At 36.1% G+C, this 16,623-nt stretch overlaps 4 protein-coding genes across 5 annotated transcripts; all 4 read right to left on the bottom strand.

The window, feature by feature from the left end:
* On the bottom strand, positions 1-1,747 carry LOC104744249 (transcription factor RAX3-like). Its single transcript, XM_010465270.3, has 3 exons — positions 1,415-1,747; positions 1,164-1,293; positions 1-1,058 (listed from the first exon to the last, which is right to left on the bottom strand). Exons 1-3 carry the CDS (start codon positions 1,548-1,550, stop codon positions 197-199), a joined length of 1,128 nt encoding a protein of 375 aa, XP_010463572.1. The 5' UTR covers positions 1,551-1,747; the 3' UTR covers positions 1-196.
* Positions 1,748-5,691: 3,944 nt separating this feature from the next.
* LOC104744239 (branched-chain-amino-acid aminotransferase 5, chloroplastic) lies at positions 5,692-8,262 on the bottom strand. Its single transcript, XM_010465260.3, has 9 exons — positions 7,981-8,262; positions 7,622-7,891; positions 7,225-7,401; positions 7,007-7,138; positions 6,821-6,919; positions 6,613-6,729; positions 6,420-6,515; positions 6,117-6,229; positions 5,692-6,024 (listed from the first exon to the last, which is right to left on the bottom strand). The coding sequence occupies exons 1-9, from the start codon at positions 8,113-8,115 to the stop codon at positions 5,907-5,909; spliced, it is 1,257 nt and encodes a 418-aa protein (XP_010463562.1). The 5' UTR covers positions 8,116-8,262; the 3' UTR covers positions 5,692-5,906.
* Positions 8,263-8,526: 264 nt separating this feature from the next.
* Positions 8,527-13,092, bottom strand: LOC109124489 (protein CROWDED NUCLEI 4). The gene is made up of 10 exons (XM_010465248.3): positions 12,676-13,092; positions 12,137-12,346; positions 11,791-12,044; positions 11,425-11,695; positions 11,236-11,319; positions 9,416-11,124; positions 9,100-9,319; positions 8,910-9,015; positions 8,768-8,818; positions 8,527-8,693 (listed from the first exon to the last, which is right to left on the bottom strand). Exons 1-8 carry the CDS (start codon positions 12,877-12,879, stop codon positions 8,974-8,976), a joined length of 2,994 nt encoding a protein of 997 aa, XP_010463550.2. The 5' UTR covers positions 12,880-13,092; the 3' UTR covers positions 8,527-8,693; positions 8,768-8,818; positions 8,910-8,973.
* Positions 13,093-13,351: 259 nt separating this feature from the next.
* LOC104744215 (uncharacterized) lies at positions 13,352-16,127 on the bottom strand. Of its 2 annotated transcripts, none has more exons than XM_010465229.3 (10): positions 15,691-16,127; positions 15,434-15,620; positions 15,208-15,341; positions 14,990-15,102; positions 14,783-14,906; positions 14,505-14,654; positions 14,256-14,411; positions 14,074-14,153; positions 13,926-13,975; positions 13,352-13,700 (listed from the first exon to the last, which is right to left on the bottom strand). In XM_010465229.3, the coding sequence occupies exons 1-10, from the start codon at positions 16,057-16,059 to the stop codon at positions 13,546-13,548; spliced, it is 1,518 nt and encodes a 505-aa protein (XP_010463531.1). In that variant the 5' UTR covers positions 16,060-16,127; the 3' UTR covers positions 13,352-13,545. The 2 variants fall into 2 exon arrangements, with proteins under 2 accessions (XP_010463531.1, XP_087331527.1); XM_087475401.1 differs by having other exon boundaries at positions 15,434-15,615; positions 15,691-16,109.
* Between the last annotated feature and the right edge of the window lie 496 nt (positions 16,128-16,623).

Genomic DNA, 16,623 nt, shown 5'->3' with positions numbered 1-16,623 from the left:
AACTCAAAAAAGATCATACATTATATATAGTGTCCGAATAAAGCTACGTTGAAACTAAAATAAACAAATTTCTGCATGAATATTAATCTCTCAATCCATATAACTTTTCGAACACTCCCCTAAAGACACAAATTTATACAAAAATAAAGACCCTCTTTAATTATATATAAGTAAAAATAAAGTTTTGAATAAAATGTTACACATGATTTGGCCCATTGAAGTAACTTGCATCTTCGGAATTAACAAGAGAGGTTATATCCTCCCAACTTATTGTACTTTGATCCGCCGATGTACTCGTCGTTCCTCCGGCCAAAGCTGCTCCGACTCCGGCTACTGAGGAGTCTCCATAGACTTTTGTGTTCTCGTTGGTCTCATGATTCACCATGTTGTTGTTGTTGTTGTTGCTTAAGAACATATCGTTGATTGCTTCTGTCTGAAAATTACTGCTCCCAAACCATTGAAGCATCTCTTGCTGTTGATTTTGGTGGTGTTCACCACTTGTGTTTGGTAATGGTGAGTTTGTGCTGCTGCTCATGATAGTAAAATCTCCTTCTCCTACCCCTCCTGATCCCAAGTAGTAATTAGGATCTAACAAAAGCTGAGAGAAGGAGAAATCAAAATGGGTCGTCATAGAATCTTGATGTTGATGATGATGATCAGGGTTTGTCATTTCTGGTTCTTCTTCAATTTTGACCATGTTCTTGAGTGTGATCAATGGTTTTTGTTCTAGGTCACAAGACGGTTGTGTTTGGTAGTAGTTGCCGCTTGTTGGTTCCATCATCACAAGAGGTATTTGATGATGAGGAGGAGGAAGCTGATGTGGTAGTAATGGCCATGGTGATGATCCAAACATGTTGTTAAGATAAAGATCGGTGCTACCATTACTTTGACCTTGTCCTTGTTGTTGTCTTTTCATCATCACCATCTCTTGCTTCATTCGCGCTTCTTGAAACTCTTTCCTTTGTTTGTTAAGAAGCTTCTTCTTCAGCCTCGTGTTCCAGTAGTTCTTGATATCGTTGTCCGTTCTTCCCGGCAATTGTGCAGCAATTATAGACCACCTAATATCAAACAAAGAGACATAGTGAGTCTCTAAGTCAAGACTAAGTGTGTCAATTATAATTCATATCCATGCATATGATATAAATAAGAAGTATATATAGTACCTGCTACCAATAGTAACATAGAGATTACAAATGATGTTGTCTTCTTCCTCGGAGAATCCCCCATGTTTGATGTTTGGTCTCAAATAGTTGAGCCACCTTAGCCTGCAACTCTTCCCACATCTCCTTAAACCTATACCATGTACGTATATAAATATCAACACACACACACACACACATATGTAGCCGACTGTCTCCAATATTTGGAAACTCAGTGCGAAATTTAAATCAAAAGTGAGTTATAAAGTATATACCAATCTTCTGAGGCAAAGCGATCCAGTTGCCTCCTGTGCCACTATTCTCGATGTAATCTTTGAGTTTGGCGTCTTCCTCAGGAGACCAAGGCCCTTTCTTCACGTTGGCCTTATCACAACACGGTGCTCTTCCCATCTTCTGAACTCTTGATCTTTGTTCGTAGTTGATCTCTCTTTCTCTTTTGGTTCTCTCTCTTTCTCTTTCTCTCTCTCAATTATGTTGATGATAAAGAGAAGGAAGAGGATGGTGTATGATGGTGCGTGTGTGTGAGAGGTTTATATATACATATACACGGAAATGTGTGTAAAGCTGAAAAATTATATGTGAATTGAAGAAAATATAAAAGGAGAGAGAGAGAGTATATAATAGCTGGAGGAGATAGTCCTTCATGTGATGGAAGATGTCAAAAAGTAGGGCAATAAAATAAAAATGTTATACAAAAAGTGACTTTATGGAATTGGAAAATTAGATGATAAATTATTGTGATAAAATATTAGTAGAGTTAAGAAATGACAGAGAAGGGGGGAAGACTAATGTTTTTCTCCTTTGTCTTGGCTCCTAATTTAGAATCTAGGGATTCAATTACATAAAATTATTTTATAAGTTTTCTTATAATTGGTTTTTGACTACAAGTTTCATTATAGGTGCATTCTTAGCCGCCCGCCACCCTTTGACTCTTTCTCTCTTCCACACTCTTCTCCGATTTTTTTTTGTTTTTGTTTTTGCTAATTAATTGTTTTTCATTCTAATCTTGATATGCTATCATATAATGGTTACGGATGATATATGTTTAAAATAACAATTTATTGAATGTAAACAAATTTTAACTTGAAAGAAGTACAAGATGGTAATATCTTTTTTTTTTTGGACAAAGATGTACATATCTAAATATATATTGTAAAATAGACATATTAGACTTGGAAATGTATAATATATATAGGTTATATAGCCTATATGTTGAAATTGATCGTTGTGTTTTTAAATTTCCTCCATCCTATGGTTCTATAGTAAATGTATACGCATACATATGACTTATTGTAGGATATTACACGCTATAGAAGTTTCCTCATGATTCATGTCCTGTCAAGTAGTGGATTATATGATTTTATATTATTAAATCTTAGTGATTATATCTGATCCGCAGTTTAGGAGTGTGATTACGAAAACGACATTTCTTATATAATCTAAATAGTATGCAAATATACTTTAAATTCGGTAATAATGGAACAATATATGGATTAGTTAATACTCATATGTGTATATGTGTACATATATTTATTACATGAGATTTTGCGAAAGTTTGAAGCCCCACTTGCATGGCAGCTTACGCGAATAAGAAAGAAAGACCGATTATGTGTACTTTTATTACATGCATGTGATAGACTTGGTCATCGAGAATGTTAGAAGAATTCAATGTATTCCACTTTGAACCAATAAGTGATTGAATTAGACTTGCATGAATGTCAATTTTTTCTTTTCTTTTCGTCTTGTCTTAATTTATCGGTAGTAACCAAAAACTGTGTGTTACAAATAAGACGAAAAGACCACACGCTTTTTTAGTGACTCTACAACTTATATCTATTGTAGAGTCAATATTTTTTAGTGATAATTATGTAGTATAGTACAAAGATGTGTATTATATATGTTGTTGAGATAGAGACAAATACTTCGAATGTTTGGTGATGGAAATGTGTGAATTATTAACTAAGAAAATTTCTAAGTCATGTATTTTATACACACAATTTCCTATTGAGTATAATCAATATAATATAGGGACCCTATAATATACTAGTTGATACCAAAAAATATATGTAATATACTAGTTAATCAACTTATTCATAGTATATCAATATATATAAGATAATTTATCAAATCCATCAATTAAATTGTCTAAAGAAATGCAACCAATTAGAATATCAAATTTGGTGGATGGTGAATCACTTGCTATATAATATAGATTTGTCTTTTGAAAATGATAGGAGTTAATGATATGTATACACCAAAAGAGATGAAAAGAAAGGTAGAGATATTGAAATTTGTGAGAGTAAATTCCGTTATGGTTGGTGAACAAAATTTTGCCAACCCTCGGAGAAATTTTACCACTAACTTTTCTAGATCAGGTACGTACGATTTAATCTATTATTAATCTCCTTCAGAAAATTTTGTAGTAAAATATATAACAAATTATAACATATAAAATGACAAAGTTTCAAACTCACGGTGACAATACTGAACTGATAGATGGGTTTGTTTAATTCATTGATAAATAAAGCCACTTAATAATCATGCACTATTACCTAATGACGCCTGTCCCATGGACCCAAAATCAAATTTTAATCAAAGATTTGATAGGGATGTTATAAATCTAACAATGATAATTTAATTCAATAAATTTGATACTTAGACTTATTTTCCACGGCAGCTGAGATTAAGGAACAAGAAAACCCACTATACCTCTTATTAGAATGGCGTCACAGTTTTTGGATCTTCTTGTATAAACGTATCCTCTTAATCTTTTGTGTAAGATAAGTTGGTCAATTTGGGTGTATTGTTTACTATAATATAGTTCCTTGCAAAACAAGTGTGTGAAATATATACGACTGAATGAATATACACTATTAATAATATGTAAATCATAAAACAGATAAACGTGAACTGTAACTTTTAATTGGTTACAGTTCGTGTTTATTAAAATGAGCCAAAGGCTTCTAGAGGGAAATTAATGAAGGTTGACTTGTCTTGTGATGGGTTAATAAAGGGTTAAAAGTCAAAGCACTTGTAAAGTAATAAAAAGTCTTCAAATTATTGAGGTATTAGTCACTGTTTATATGTTTTTGTGGAATAAAATATGTATCGTCATGGATAAAATATCTTTGTTTATGGAAAAGTTAAAAAATTAAAGTAAATTTGAACTTTGAAGCTAAGGTGTAATCAACAAGGGAAAAAAGTGTATTCAGATTTCAACAACACTAGTATGAAACAGGAATTGGTCTTGCATCATATAGGCCAACCCTTCTTTTTCAAAATTCCAATATAAATAGTTTGTATTATTGAGCTATTATAATGTTACTTCCAGTTTACCATGCAATATATACATGACATTTAATTTATCACGCTAAAATGTAAAAAAAAAAAATTATTTCTTGTCTCAATTTCTCCTAAGTAACCAAAAATTGTGTTTAGAAATATCAAGTAATGTGTTACAGGGTTTGATATCATTAAGATCATGTTTTATTTTCTTAAAATCAGTTATTAAACCAAAGGCGTTGGAAATCTGTATCCGAGATCAAAACATATGGTTTCGAATTTGAATCAAATGTTTTTTGTTTGTATAAATGGAATCAGTTTGTAAAAAAAGGAAAGAAAGATGATAAGACACATACGATTGACTAGAAATCAATTATTCATAAACAAACAACTTGAAAAACAAAAATTAGTGTAAAAAGGAAGAAAAAAGAATAGTAAGTCAAAAGGTTAAAGGGGAAAAGAAAAGAAGAAGGTCACAATGCAATGTACAGTATATCTCAAGGCATCTATCTCTCTTCTATGATTCTATTTCTTCTTTTCTCATACTTTTTGTAGGATCCATTTACTTTTTGGAAGCATTCTAAAGAGATGGAAAAAAAAAAATTGTGAGTTCATGATATGACTCTCGTGACAAATGTACGCTCTCTTTTAGTTACATGCACTAATCTTTAGAATAGTTTTTATATAAAACCATGTAATAATTAATTATATCGTAATCATGAGATAATCATGACATCCTTTTACATAAAGCTTTACGTCTCCTCTTGTCGCTAGAAGCTTGAACGAGTTTAATAAGATCCTATCAAATATGTAGTAGCATATAACTTTTTTATATAATCGGAAAAACTTTAAAACACAATTGTATTGGATTTGCTTGGAGATTGTTTTCTGAAATTACTAATAAGGATTTAAAATCAGGATAGGAGGGAAATGTGTCGGTCATAAAAACACAGATAGTGGGGTTTAGATTTAGATTGTTGGGTGACCAAGTACGTAATTATTTTTATAAATAAAAGAAAACACACGTCAAGTTGCATGGAGAAGCTGTCACTCATTAAGCAAATAAAAAGCCACAAATCAGTGCCGTGCTCTTCTCTCATTTTTACACGCAATATGTTTTTAATTCTTCGCCATAAGCTTTGTGATGCATAGACAGCTACATGCACTTTAAGCTCGAAAACAATTCCAAAGATGTGATAAGATTACTTACACTCTATAGTCTGACCAGATTCTGAACTCAACCATGAAGTTTAGGAAATGAAACAACGAGTGTATTTATGTGACTGGTACCGTAATTTGCATAGCATGTTAATTCGTGCTATGGCCTTTCTCCTGTTTTATCTATGTTAAAGACAAAGATTATTGTTTATCGTTTCAAGAATCAGAATCTTGAAGCTTCAGAAGCATGAAATTCTAGTATCTACTACATACAAATCCATATATATGAATATGTTCTTGACTGGTTTAACTCAACTGAACAGTCCAGTTCATGTTATCTTCGGTCAGACCCATTTGGAGGCTCGTCAAGGAAGTGTACAGCTGTTTCGAGACAGTTCCAAAGCCATCTTCTCCATAAGAAAACCTAACAGATATCGGAAAATTTGTTTTCATTTAAACTCTGCGGCTTCATTAGCTTTTTTTAATTAAATGGGGAGGAGATAAACGTTTTTGTACCTTTGGCTTTTGTAAGTAATGCTTCCGACGGGAGATAAAACGACAGCCGTTCCTGTGCAGAAAACCTCATCCGCTTCTACCAATTCATCAACTGTCACACTTCGTTCCTCCACCTGAAATATCACAATTAGGACCCTAAACTGAACCAAAATTCCTTAAACAATTGAACCAAAGCTAACCAAAATTTTGTTAAACCGACAAATCCATGAGGTATTTGCAGTGAGTGCATAGTATTCCTATGTTTTCTGACTACTTGATACTGAACGTTGCCAAGAGTTTTAAAGAATGGAATTATGATATTACCTTGAAACCTTGGCTACGAGCCACTTCGATAATACTCTTCCGGGTAATTCCAGGCAAGATGGTTCCTTTGATTTCAGGAGTAGAGATCACATTATCCTGTACAAAAGAAGAGCCAAACCAAGTAAACAAAGAGTTCTCATTTCCGGTAAGAAGCTTCTGAGATGTTCCAACAAAAAAGATGATATATAATCACCTTCACAATGAAAATATTACAAGATGAAACCTCCTCGAGATATCTGTTGTGAACGCAATCAAGATATAAAACATCAGAATACCCTTTAGCTTTCGCAATTGACTGTGCCTTCAACACCTAAAAAAAACATTGGTTTTTATATTAGGCTTTTTTTTATAACAGAGGAAAATGAATACTGAAAAAAAAACCTTTCAGGCTATGTACTTACTGCAGCATAATTACCAATGGTTTTAACACCTCCAGTACCGCCAGGAGTTGCACGATGGAATTCAGTTTCAACAATCAAGTTGATCGGCGCCACACCTTCCTGCAAAAGATACGTTAGACTCAAGAAAACAAAATGCTGAATATAGAAAATTGGATCAGACCAAAAGGCAAAAAAATAAAAGAAAACCTTGAAGTAGTTCCCGACAGGAGAAACAAAGATAAGGAAAGTGTATTCAGGAGCAGGAGCAAGGCCAAGAACAGCTCCAGTTCCCATTAGCAATGGCCTTATGTATAATGATCCTTTACCTGGAGGTGGAATCTATATATAGTAAAGAAAATAAATAGCTGAGTGATGCAACACAACAACACCTGAATAGCCTTTAATCTCAAAAGTGATTCAGTTACCCAGCGTTTGTTTGCTAATACAGTTGTTTTCACAGCCTCAACAAACTGTTCGACGGTTGGAGAAGGCATGCACATTCTTTCAGCACCGTTCCTCATTCGTATTGCATTCTCCTCGGGACGGAAGAGGAGAATATTACCATCTTGTTTTCTGTAAGCCTTAAGACCTTCAAACAAACCCTAAGCAAAAAAAACAAGGCATCACTATATATACAATCAAGCCGGTGATATAGAAATAACAAAACAAGGTATCACAAACATCAAGTCCAAAAAGTAGAGAAACTAAGCTAAGTAATGTAACAACAGAAACTTAACTAAACAGAGCAATTCAAGTGGATCACAATTACAATTACAGAACAAAGTTAGGTACAAACAAGTCATGAGAATGAGAGAAACATACTTGGCCATAGTTGAGAACAGCAGCTGAAGGGTTAACCTCAATGTTACCAAAAGGTTGCAATTGACCATTAGAGAAATCGCCACCACGGCTACATCTCATGGTGTACATGTAATCCGTAGGTTTAAGACCAAAATCGATCTTGTCCCAATCAATTTCAATTTCGGCTAGTTCAGTCACATCGGTGCTGTAAGAATTAGAGGAAACGGCGTCGCATCGATTACGGGAAACTTCATGAATGATGAAACTGGAAGTAATGGAACAAGGACGAATCTACCAAGAATTGAAAAAAGGTAATTTATATATATATTCGTAGTTTTAAATAAACTGAGTGCTGTTTTTTGTTTATTTATATAAATTACCCTGAGAGAGGAAGACGGCGAGTTTCTGATGGAGGAGAAAGGGTAGTGGAGGCGCGTCGTGGAAGCGGCGGCGCGTAAAGGATATAGGATGTAATTTTGGTGAAAACCACCTGAGATTACGCCGCTTCTCTCCATTGTGATGATGTTGATCTTTTTTGAGTTTTGACTGTCTCAACTGTGTTATTTTTGACTCGCTATATATCACGACACCCTCTCTTTTTTACTAGTTTACCCTTTGTTAAATTAGTACTATTTTCTCATTTTCTGTCAATTTTTTCCAACGTTATTATGATTTTTGATGATCCAAGTTATTCCCTTACAAAAGTCAAATTGATAATTAAATTAGCATAAGCATTATTTACTTGCAACATTTTTTAATTCTAGCCATTGAAAATGTGTGCTGGGCTATGAACAAACCTAAAGACTGGACCAGTCCAGCCCAATTTCAACAGACAGACTAGAGAAGCGAATAGTATTCTTATGGGGGATGATGAGAGCTATGAGCTATTAAAGACATATCACATCATCGATACAAGAAAGAAACAATAATAAAATCCGCAACTCTCATTTCAACCTTTTTATAGTGTTTTGAAATCCCCACAAATCATCATATTCTCTCAAAATACACACGCTGAATGCAAACACACAAGAAACCATACGCTTCTTTCCTACCCTACCCCCTTCCCTAACCAAACACACTACTCACTTCAAATCTGAAAACAACAACGACAATGATTATCACATCCAGATTTCGAGTTTTATAATTCAATCAAATCCATTTACATACCCCTTATCTTCTCTAATAGCAAGCAACTCCCCAAAAGGATTCATAGAGCTTCTGCATTAACAGACAACAAACAACAACTCCAGTTAGTGAGACTTTAAACTTTCTGAGACCACATGTGGGGGTGAAGACTGCGCAGCAGTACCTTATATGCATATATCTCCTTTTCCTACATAGCTTTAGTCATTATTCTTCTTCGCCAAGTTCACTCATGTTTCAATACCACCTTCTTCGGAAGCGTTTATCCCGGTCTACAACAAAAGCCATAGGGTGTCATTATTCATTCCTTATCAAGTATGTTAAAAAAACTATGAGAAACTTTCATGAAATACTACCTGATCGCAATCACTATCTGGTTTCTCCTCTCCCATTCCTGCTTCAGTAGGATTTTCTGAGTAGTCAAGGGTTGTGACTTTGTTGGTCACCTCTGTCTCACAGGTTACTGTCGTCACCTTAACGGTCTCACTGATGACTACCATACCACTTGGAACCTGGGTTTGGCTTGATGGCAGTTCATGTTTGTCTTCAGGCACGTTTTGAGGGCTTGAAATGACACTGAAAATTACAAGATGCAAGACCCCCAACCGTTGGTAACAGAAAAACAAGAACGAAACAATTGTATAAATTTGCTATTTAAGTATCAGATTTTACCTCTGGGTATCAGCTTCATCAGAAGATTTTTGGGTGACATCATGTTTCCTCTTCTTGTTATTGCTTGGTTCGCTAGTGTCAGTTCCAGCTGCATTACCTCTTCTTTTCCTTCCTGCTTCAAGTCTTTCTACTGCAATAGACATCCCTTCAGTGTAAGCCTTTTCTTCTCTTTTCGATGAATCTTGCTTCAACATTTCTGAACGCAATCCTCCTTCTTCTTCTTCATGTTGATGCATTCGGGAGGATTTCTCTGGAGAAGACTTGAATATCAGATTAGTGTATCGTTTTATCCATGAATATGGAGTGGCAGATGAAGGTGCTAAGCCGTTCTGTCTTTCCATAGAAGAGTTGTAGCCATCTTCGCTATTACTCACAGTGCTGACTCCATTTTGCAACTCTAGCTCATCATCCCTAGAAACAACCTTCTGCTTCAAAGCAGAAACCTTTTCCCAGCTACGCTCTAAATTGGACAGCTGCATTTTAGCCATTGACATATCATCTAAAGCGACTTTCAGATTCTCTAATTTCTTCAGTTCTTCAATCTCATGTCGGATTTCCTCTCTTTCAGCTTGAAGCATATGCCTTTGCTTCTCTAGTTTTTCTCTTTGCACCTTTAGCTCCTCAATCGAATCCTTTAACTCAGCCCACTCCCTCTCTCTTCTTTCACGATCTAATTTAATCTCCAATCTTTCAGCATCCAACCTCTTTAGCTCAACTTGGACATGTTCTAACTCGATTTCAACGGTTTCATTAAGAGACTTTATGCGCTCCTCTTCCAACTTCTTCTCTTGCTCAAAAGCCTTCTCTCTCTCCCTCGAAGCATTTTCCAGTTCTTCTCTTTTAGTTTCTATGCAGTACTCCAGCTCTCTTTTCTGCATCTCAATGCCTAACAAGAAATCAGCACGCTCCCGCTGTATCTTGCTAAGCCACTCCGAATGCTCCTCCACCATCTTATTCATGAATTCTTCTCGCTCTTGGTTTAGAGCATCCACATCGTGTTTGTGCTGATTTCTCAATGCATCTCTTTCCTCTTTGATGTTATCACGCTCGTCCTTGAGATACATTGAAAACGCCTCCCTTTGACGAGTTATATACTCCGCTTCTTTTCTTAACTCTTCCCTTTTCACATCAATGTGTTCCCACTCAGCTTCAAATTTAGCTTTCTCCACCTTCAACCTATCTGCTTCAGCAAACATTTCAAGCTTTTGAGCCCTCAAATCATCTAACTCCTCCTTGAGTCTCATCTCCAGAGTAGATAATTCGCTTGTCTCACTCTTCAACGCTTCAAGTTTTTCTGTTGCAGAATCAACACGTTTTCTCTTGTCTTCTAATGACACCAAAGACTGCTGCAGATCTAGGTCCAATTTTCTAAGCCGCTCCTTCTCATTCTCCAGAAGAGTTGTCTTACGGTTGTTATCTTCCTCTGTAGCAATCAAATTCTTCTCTTTCTCATCAAGAGTATAAGACCTCTCTGTTATATCCTTTTCTTTCTCTGCCAATGATCTTAATTGAACTTCCAAGTCATGCTCCTTTTCACCAACTAGGTCTTCCCTCTGCTTGATATCAACCTCCCTTAATTCACAAGCACGTCTCTTGCTCTCCAATTCATCATCCACCAATTTGCTCTTACGTTCCAATTCTGCTTCCACATCGGATTTTCTTTTCCTCAGGATAACTTCTTGATTCGCTAAGACGTTCTGAATTAGTTCCTGTATTGATTGTTTAACGAAATTTTCATTAAATCTAGATAACGAATGAGCACAAAACTAAAAGTATGACTGATAACTACAAGGTTGGTTGGATTGAACAAGTAAACTCACAGATTCCTTGCTGGCAATTTTTTCTTCAGCAACAAGCAGCTCTTGCTCCTTCTTAAGTAGTGAAGATTCCCTTTCAGAGAAGGCCTGTTTTTGCAAGGAAAAAAAAAAATGAAACAGTACTGTCTTGTCTGAATTTTTTTTAAAGATGTATCATGCAAAACCAGAAATAAAAGATGTGTGTATACAAACCTCTTCTCTTTTAGCAAGCAACGCTAGTGCGATCTCCAACTTGGACTTTTTGTCTATGAAGTCTTTACGTTCCTCCTCAAATGTACGCTTTGCAGACTCTAACCCCTTATCAAGTTCAGCTAATTCTTGGGATCTAGCAAATATGTGCTCTTCTCTTTGATTTAGTGAAACTTGTGCATCCAATAACATGTCATGCTCTTGCTGCAAGCTCGTCCGCCTCTCATTTAAAGTCCGTCGCTCAATAATCATCTCGTTCTCTTTCGTTTCAGATCTAAACCAAGTAAAGAAAGAACCAAGTCAACACCTAAATACCACAACTCAATAGTCCAAGTTTTAAATTCCAGTTAACTGAGACGAAAGACTTACTCAGACTTGAAAGATGCAAGACGCCGAGAAAGATCATCTTCACGACTTTCAACTTCCTTCAATTTCCTCTCTGCAGTTCGGTGATAACGGTTAGCTTCAGCTTGTAAAGCTTCTGCTGAGCGCATTTTTGCTTCAGCATCTGCAAGTTTCTTCAGGGCATCCTCAATCATAATATGAGCTTCAGACATTTTACTCTCAGCAGAAACTTTCGTCTCGGCACATTCTGCACGCATCTCATGCAAAGTCTTCTCCAACTGAGAGAAAGAAAAAAAGAACAATACAAAGTCAATAAAAACAGACTGGAAATAACTTAGTTCTGCTGGCTCTCAAAGTCAAGAGGTCTTACACTAGAAATACACTCTTTCGCAACCCCTACATCCTTCTTCAAACTCTCTTCTCGTATCTTCGCTTCAGCTAAGGCAGAGACATATGCAGATTGACCTCGCCTATGTGCTAGGTCGGCTTCATCAACAGAGGCCTTAACCTCCTCATACTTTGACAGCAATTCGTTTTTCTCCAAAAGGAGAAGACCCATGTTGTGTTGGTAATCATAAACCTACATGAAAAACGCGATCAATATAGCAATGCCAATAGGGTCTCTGATCAAACACCCAACATAGAATAAAAACTGGCCAATATCACAATCTTAAAAGGGGAAACAAAATCGAAACTTTAAAACTCCACACAAGCAAAGCAATAACTGCAGACCCATGAGTGTAACGTATATGACTTGACAAATCAAACTTAAAAAGGCACAAGCTAATAATCCTAGTAATTATAACCCTCTCCTTAGTCAGTTTCATTGAGTTCCCGCGTAGACTACTACTCTAGTGCTACAACCAAACTAAAAGAATGAAAATTTTTCAAGAAGAATCAAAATCAAACCTCAGATTCCAGCTTGGCTATGTAAGCAATTAGGGCAGCTTTATCTCTCTCCTTGATTGATTGTTCATCAAAACCAGCTTCCTTGAGACGCTTCCACATAACTTCTTCGGTTAAAGGGCTTTTCAAAACCCTAGAATTAGGCGTAATCACTAATTTAGTAGCCGCCGGCGTTATCGGGAATCGTTCGGAACTAGAAGTTGCCATCGTTTTTTCTCAACCGCACAAAGACTTAAATTTAACCCAGATTACTCCGATCTCCGATCAAAAGCACGGTGATGATTGTCTCTTTCACTTTTTTTTATCTCTCTCCCTCGTAACAACAAAGAAGGGTTCTGTGACAGTGCGTCGTAGAGAAGTCTAGTTTCTCTCTTTTTTTTTTAGGTCGACGATTTAGTCAAAAGGGGTTTTTATTCGAGCAGTCAAACTATCAAAACGTCGGCGTTTTAAAAGCATTTTCATCCTCGTTTTTAGCGGCCAATACCAAAAATTTTCATTTAGTTTGAAAGAAAGTGATTAATATGGTAATTGAATTTTCCAATTTTCCAAAGAGTCGTGACTGTTGGTAATTAAATTTAGTAGATTTTTCTAGCGTAACCACTAATTGTCTCATACTCTGTCCTTCACTTTAAAGTTTTAAACCAGATGTCACTGAAAATTTAATATTTAAAAGATATGATTCCTTAAGATCTTCTTTACTCACTTGACAGATGTGTTTGGTGTGTATAGCCAGACAACTCATACCTATTAGTTTTGTCTTTCTTTTGTTTAAACATAGAGAGCTTACATGGATCTTGTCTTATTAAACCCGATGGATCGGTTAGAGAGTTTGCAGCTTCTGAATATCGTGGGACGATTCTTTACATTGTTCACTTACCAAGAACGTTTTAACAGAGAAACTTTTGCTTCTTTTTCAAGTCGATAAGTTTCAATCCATCCTTGAATCAACCGTATCTCCGCTTCTCGCTGGTCCACAAGCCATTTTGGGTCATCTGGTGTCGATGGTCGTAGATCCAAATGATGTGCACCTGAGAAAAAAAAAGAAGCCATCATCAGCTTTGTTTCTGATTTTGAAAGAGAACGGATGATTTGAGATAGATATATACCAAACTAGTTCATAGCACTGATTTGAATTGTGGGTTTATGGGATTTAATGACAAGTATACTACTGCTACTATGATTAAATGGTCAAGTCAATGCAGATGAACGAACAGATGAGTTCCGGGAGAGATTGTTGAGGTTTTGAGTTATACCTTCTTTCGTGACAAGAGCAACAATGGTATCCGATAAGTTCTTGAGAACACTGCATTTTTACGAGTCAAATCAATCATTCATCCTATTACGAGATCTCTTATGTAAAGTATGTCTCGGATCTGAGGTAAAGGGAAGTAATGTACTTACCTCCCACCACTCCAAGGATCTAACAGACCATTTGAGAAAATGATGTTACTTCCAAACGACTTCAGTGTGGTCTCTATGTCCTTTTACATTAGAGACAGAAGGAGGGTAAAGATTCAGGTTATGGGATAAGATTCAGGTTATGGGATAGAAAGAATCTTGTGTTTATCAAAAAGATGTCTTACATGTCCACCGAACTCTGTTGTGGCCCATTTGGGTCTTGGGTTGACTCGGAATGTCTTCCAGCATTCCTCTTTGTACGAAGAGTAATTGAAACCATCAGCTGGAAACATGCTGTTTTCCTGGCTGCTAGACATGGGCATTACCATCTCCGTGCACGCCTATTGTAAACAGATATTGAAAGTGATTAAGTGGTAGATTCACTGAAAATTATCGGAAAAAAGAAAGACAAACAAAGCAGTTGTTCTTCGTACCTGCCAGTTCCATCCATCCAAACCATGAGGATCATCATCCAACTCGAAGCAGTCAACATTTCCAGTGTAGTTGTAATACACACTTACTCCTGCATATATACGATCTAGGATGCTAGCATCACTATTTGCACCGTCAATTTTTCTGCAGACCTATAGAAAGATAATCAAATGATGACAATCCAAATGAGCTAAGGAATGTATTCTAGGATTTTCTCCTATCATATGGTTTTGGGAAAATATCATTGGAAAGTCATAAAGTGTTACTTCTGAATATACACCTCTCTAATGGGATGTCCAGGCAAAGGCATCATGAAGTCAGCAGGATATGGATAGTCCACCATTGCCAAATAACTATAAGCAGAGTCCAGCCAGTCTGAAAGGTCATCAGTACTGTTCAACAACCTGAAGATAGAGCAACAAACCATTATAGTATTACTATTTAGTACGCTTTACAAGCACACACTAACTCCGATTTCTTTCTTTACCTACAAAAGTGAAAAGTTTTTGTCAACTGCTGAAGGCCATTCTCCTTCTGACCCTCAGCTATTATTACATCCCACGAGTTCTTAATAGTGTTGAAGCAGCTAATACTCTCACGCTACAACACGTTCACAACCAATAACACAATCAGGATTCAGGATATGAAACTATAAAGACATGACAAAAGCCAATCAACTAACAAAGCAAAAACATTATATACTACCTTGAAATCATTTGATGCAATGTCATAAAACGTCTCAAGAGGTACAATATCTTCAAACTGAAGAATTGGAGCTGAGGAAGCTAAAGCTCCTATTGCAATGTGTGGATACTTAAGCCTCATCCATGCTGCTAACACTGTTGCATCAGTAACAACAAACACAAAATAAATAATCTTATTCAAAATCATTCTCATTCCACCAACACATCAACAAGCATACGATTCTTACTTCCACCATATGAACCACCAAACAACACAACTGGGCATGCTTCAGCAGACAAGTTGCGTTTCAAATCAGTCACAAAAACAGCAAAATCAGCGAGAGCTTGCTCAGTTGTGAGATATGATAAAGTGGTAGCGTTCTTGTAAGCTTCATCCCTGCTTCCATAAGGCATCGACTCTCCATAATACCTATGCTATACCAAAAAACCCTAAAAATCAATAACGAATTGCTAATTTCTTTCCTTGGGTAAATCAAAAACGAACCTCTGGGAAAACAAGCAAGGCACCAAACTTAGGAGCGATGTCCCAAATGAATCCAGAATTTGTAGCAAACCATTCAATATCACCTTCGTTGCCGCAGTAGAGGAAGATAGGCGCGAGCGAAGAAGCACCAAGCCAGTGATCGGAATTGATAAGGTAGCGCTGCTGGAATTTGGGAAGATCGGCGAAGCTGAAGTGGTCAAGCTGCTGAGAGAAGAACTTGGTCTCGTACCGGTACTCGTTTCGATCTCCCCGAAACGGCTTGATTCTGGCTCGGTTCTGGTTATTGTAGCGAGGGAAACGAGGTAGAAGCTTGAAAGAAGAAGACAGAGTGATGACGGAAACGAAAGTGATGATCAGAAGGTTCGCCATGACTCTCTCTCTCTCTCTCAAGCCCCCAAGCTTTACTGATACTTTTACACAGTAACTGTCACTAAAAGGTGGACATTAAACCGAACCAAAAAATCCCATCAAACCGACATTGAACCAAATGATCATATTAATCCAAAACGGTATACAGAATAAACCAAACTCAATCCTATTAATTTAATTAATCTTTTGATACTAAACCCAAACTCAATCCTATTAATTTAATTAATCTTTTGATACTAAACCCAAACTCAATCCTATTAATTTAATTAATCTTTTGATATATTTTTGTAGTACAAAAGTGTGTATTTTATGTTGTCGACATAGAGAAAAAATACTTTGAACGTTTGGTGATGGAATCATGGAAATGTGTAAGTTAAATAATAAATATTATAAGTCATGTATTTAATATATATATACACAAATTCCTATTGAGTATGATCAATATAATACATATACTAGTAGTTGATAGTACCAAAATATAAAATAATATATATTATAAGAACATTATTACTTTATGTTTTACCAATAAAAAGTATATTCGTCAACAATTTAACATGTAAATTT

The sequence above is a fragment of the Camelina sativa genome, chromosome 2 (assembly GCF_030686135.1).
Source record: "Camelina sativa cultivar CO46 ecotype springtype chromosome 2, ASM3068613v1".
NCBI lineage: Eukaryota > Viridiplantae > Streptophyta > Magnoliopsida > Brassicales > Brassicaceae > Camelina > Camelina sativa.
Note: the sequence above shows the minus strand (reverse complement) of the source record. Positions and strands in the feature narration are given on the sequence as shown.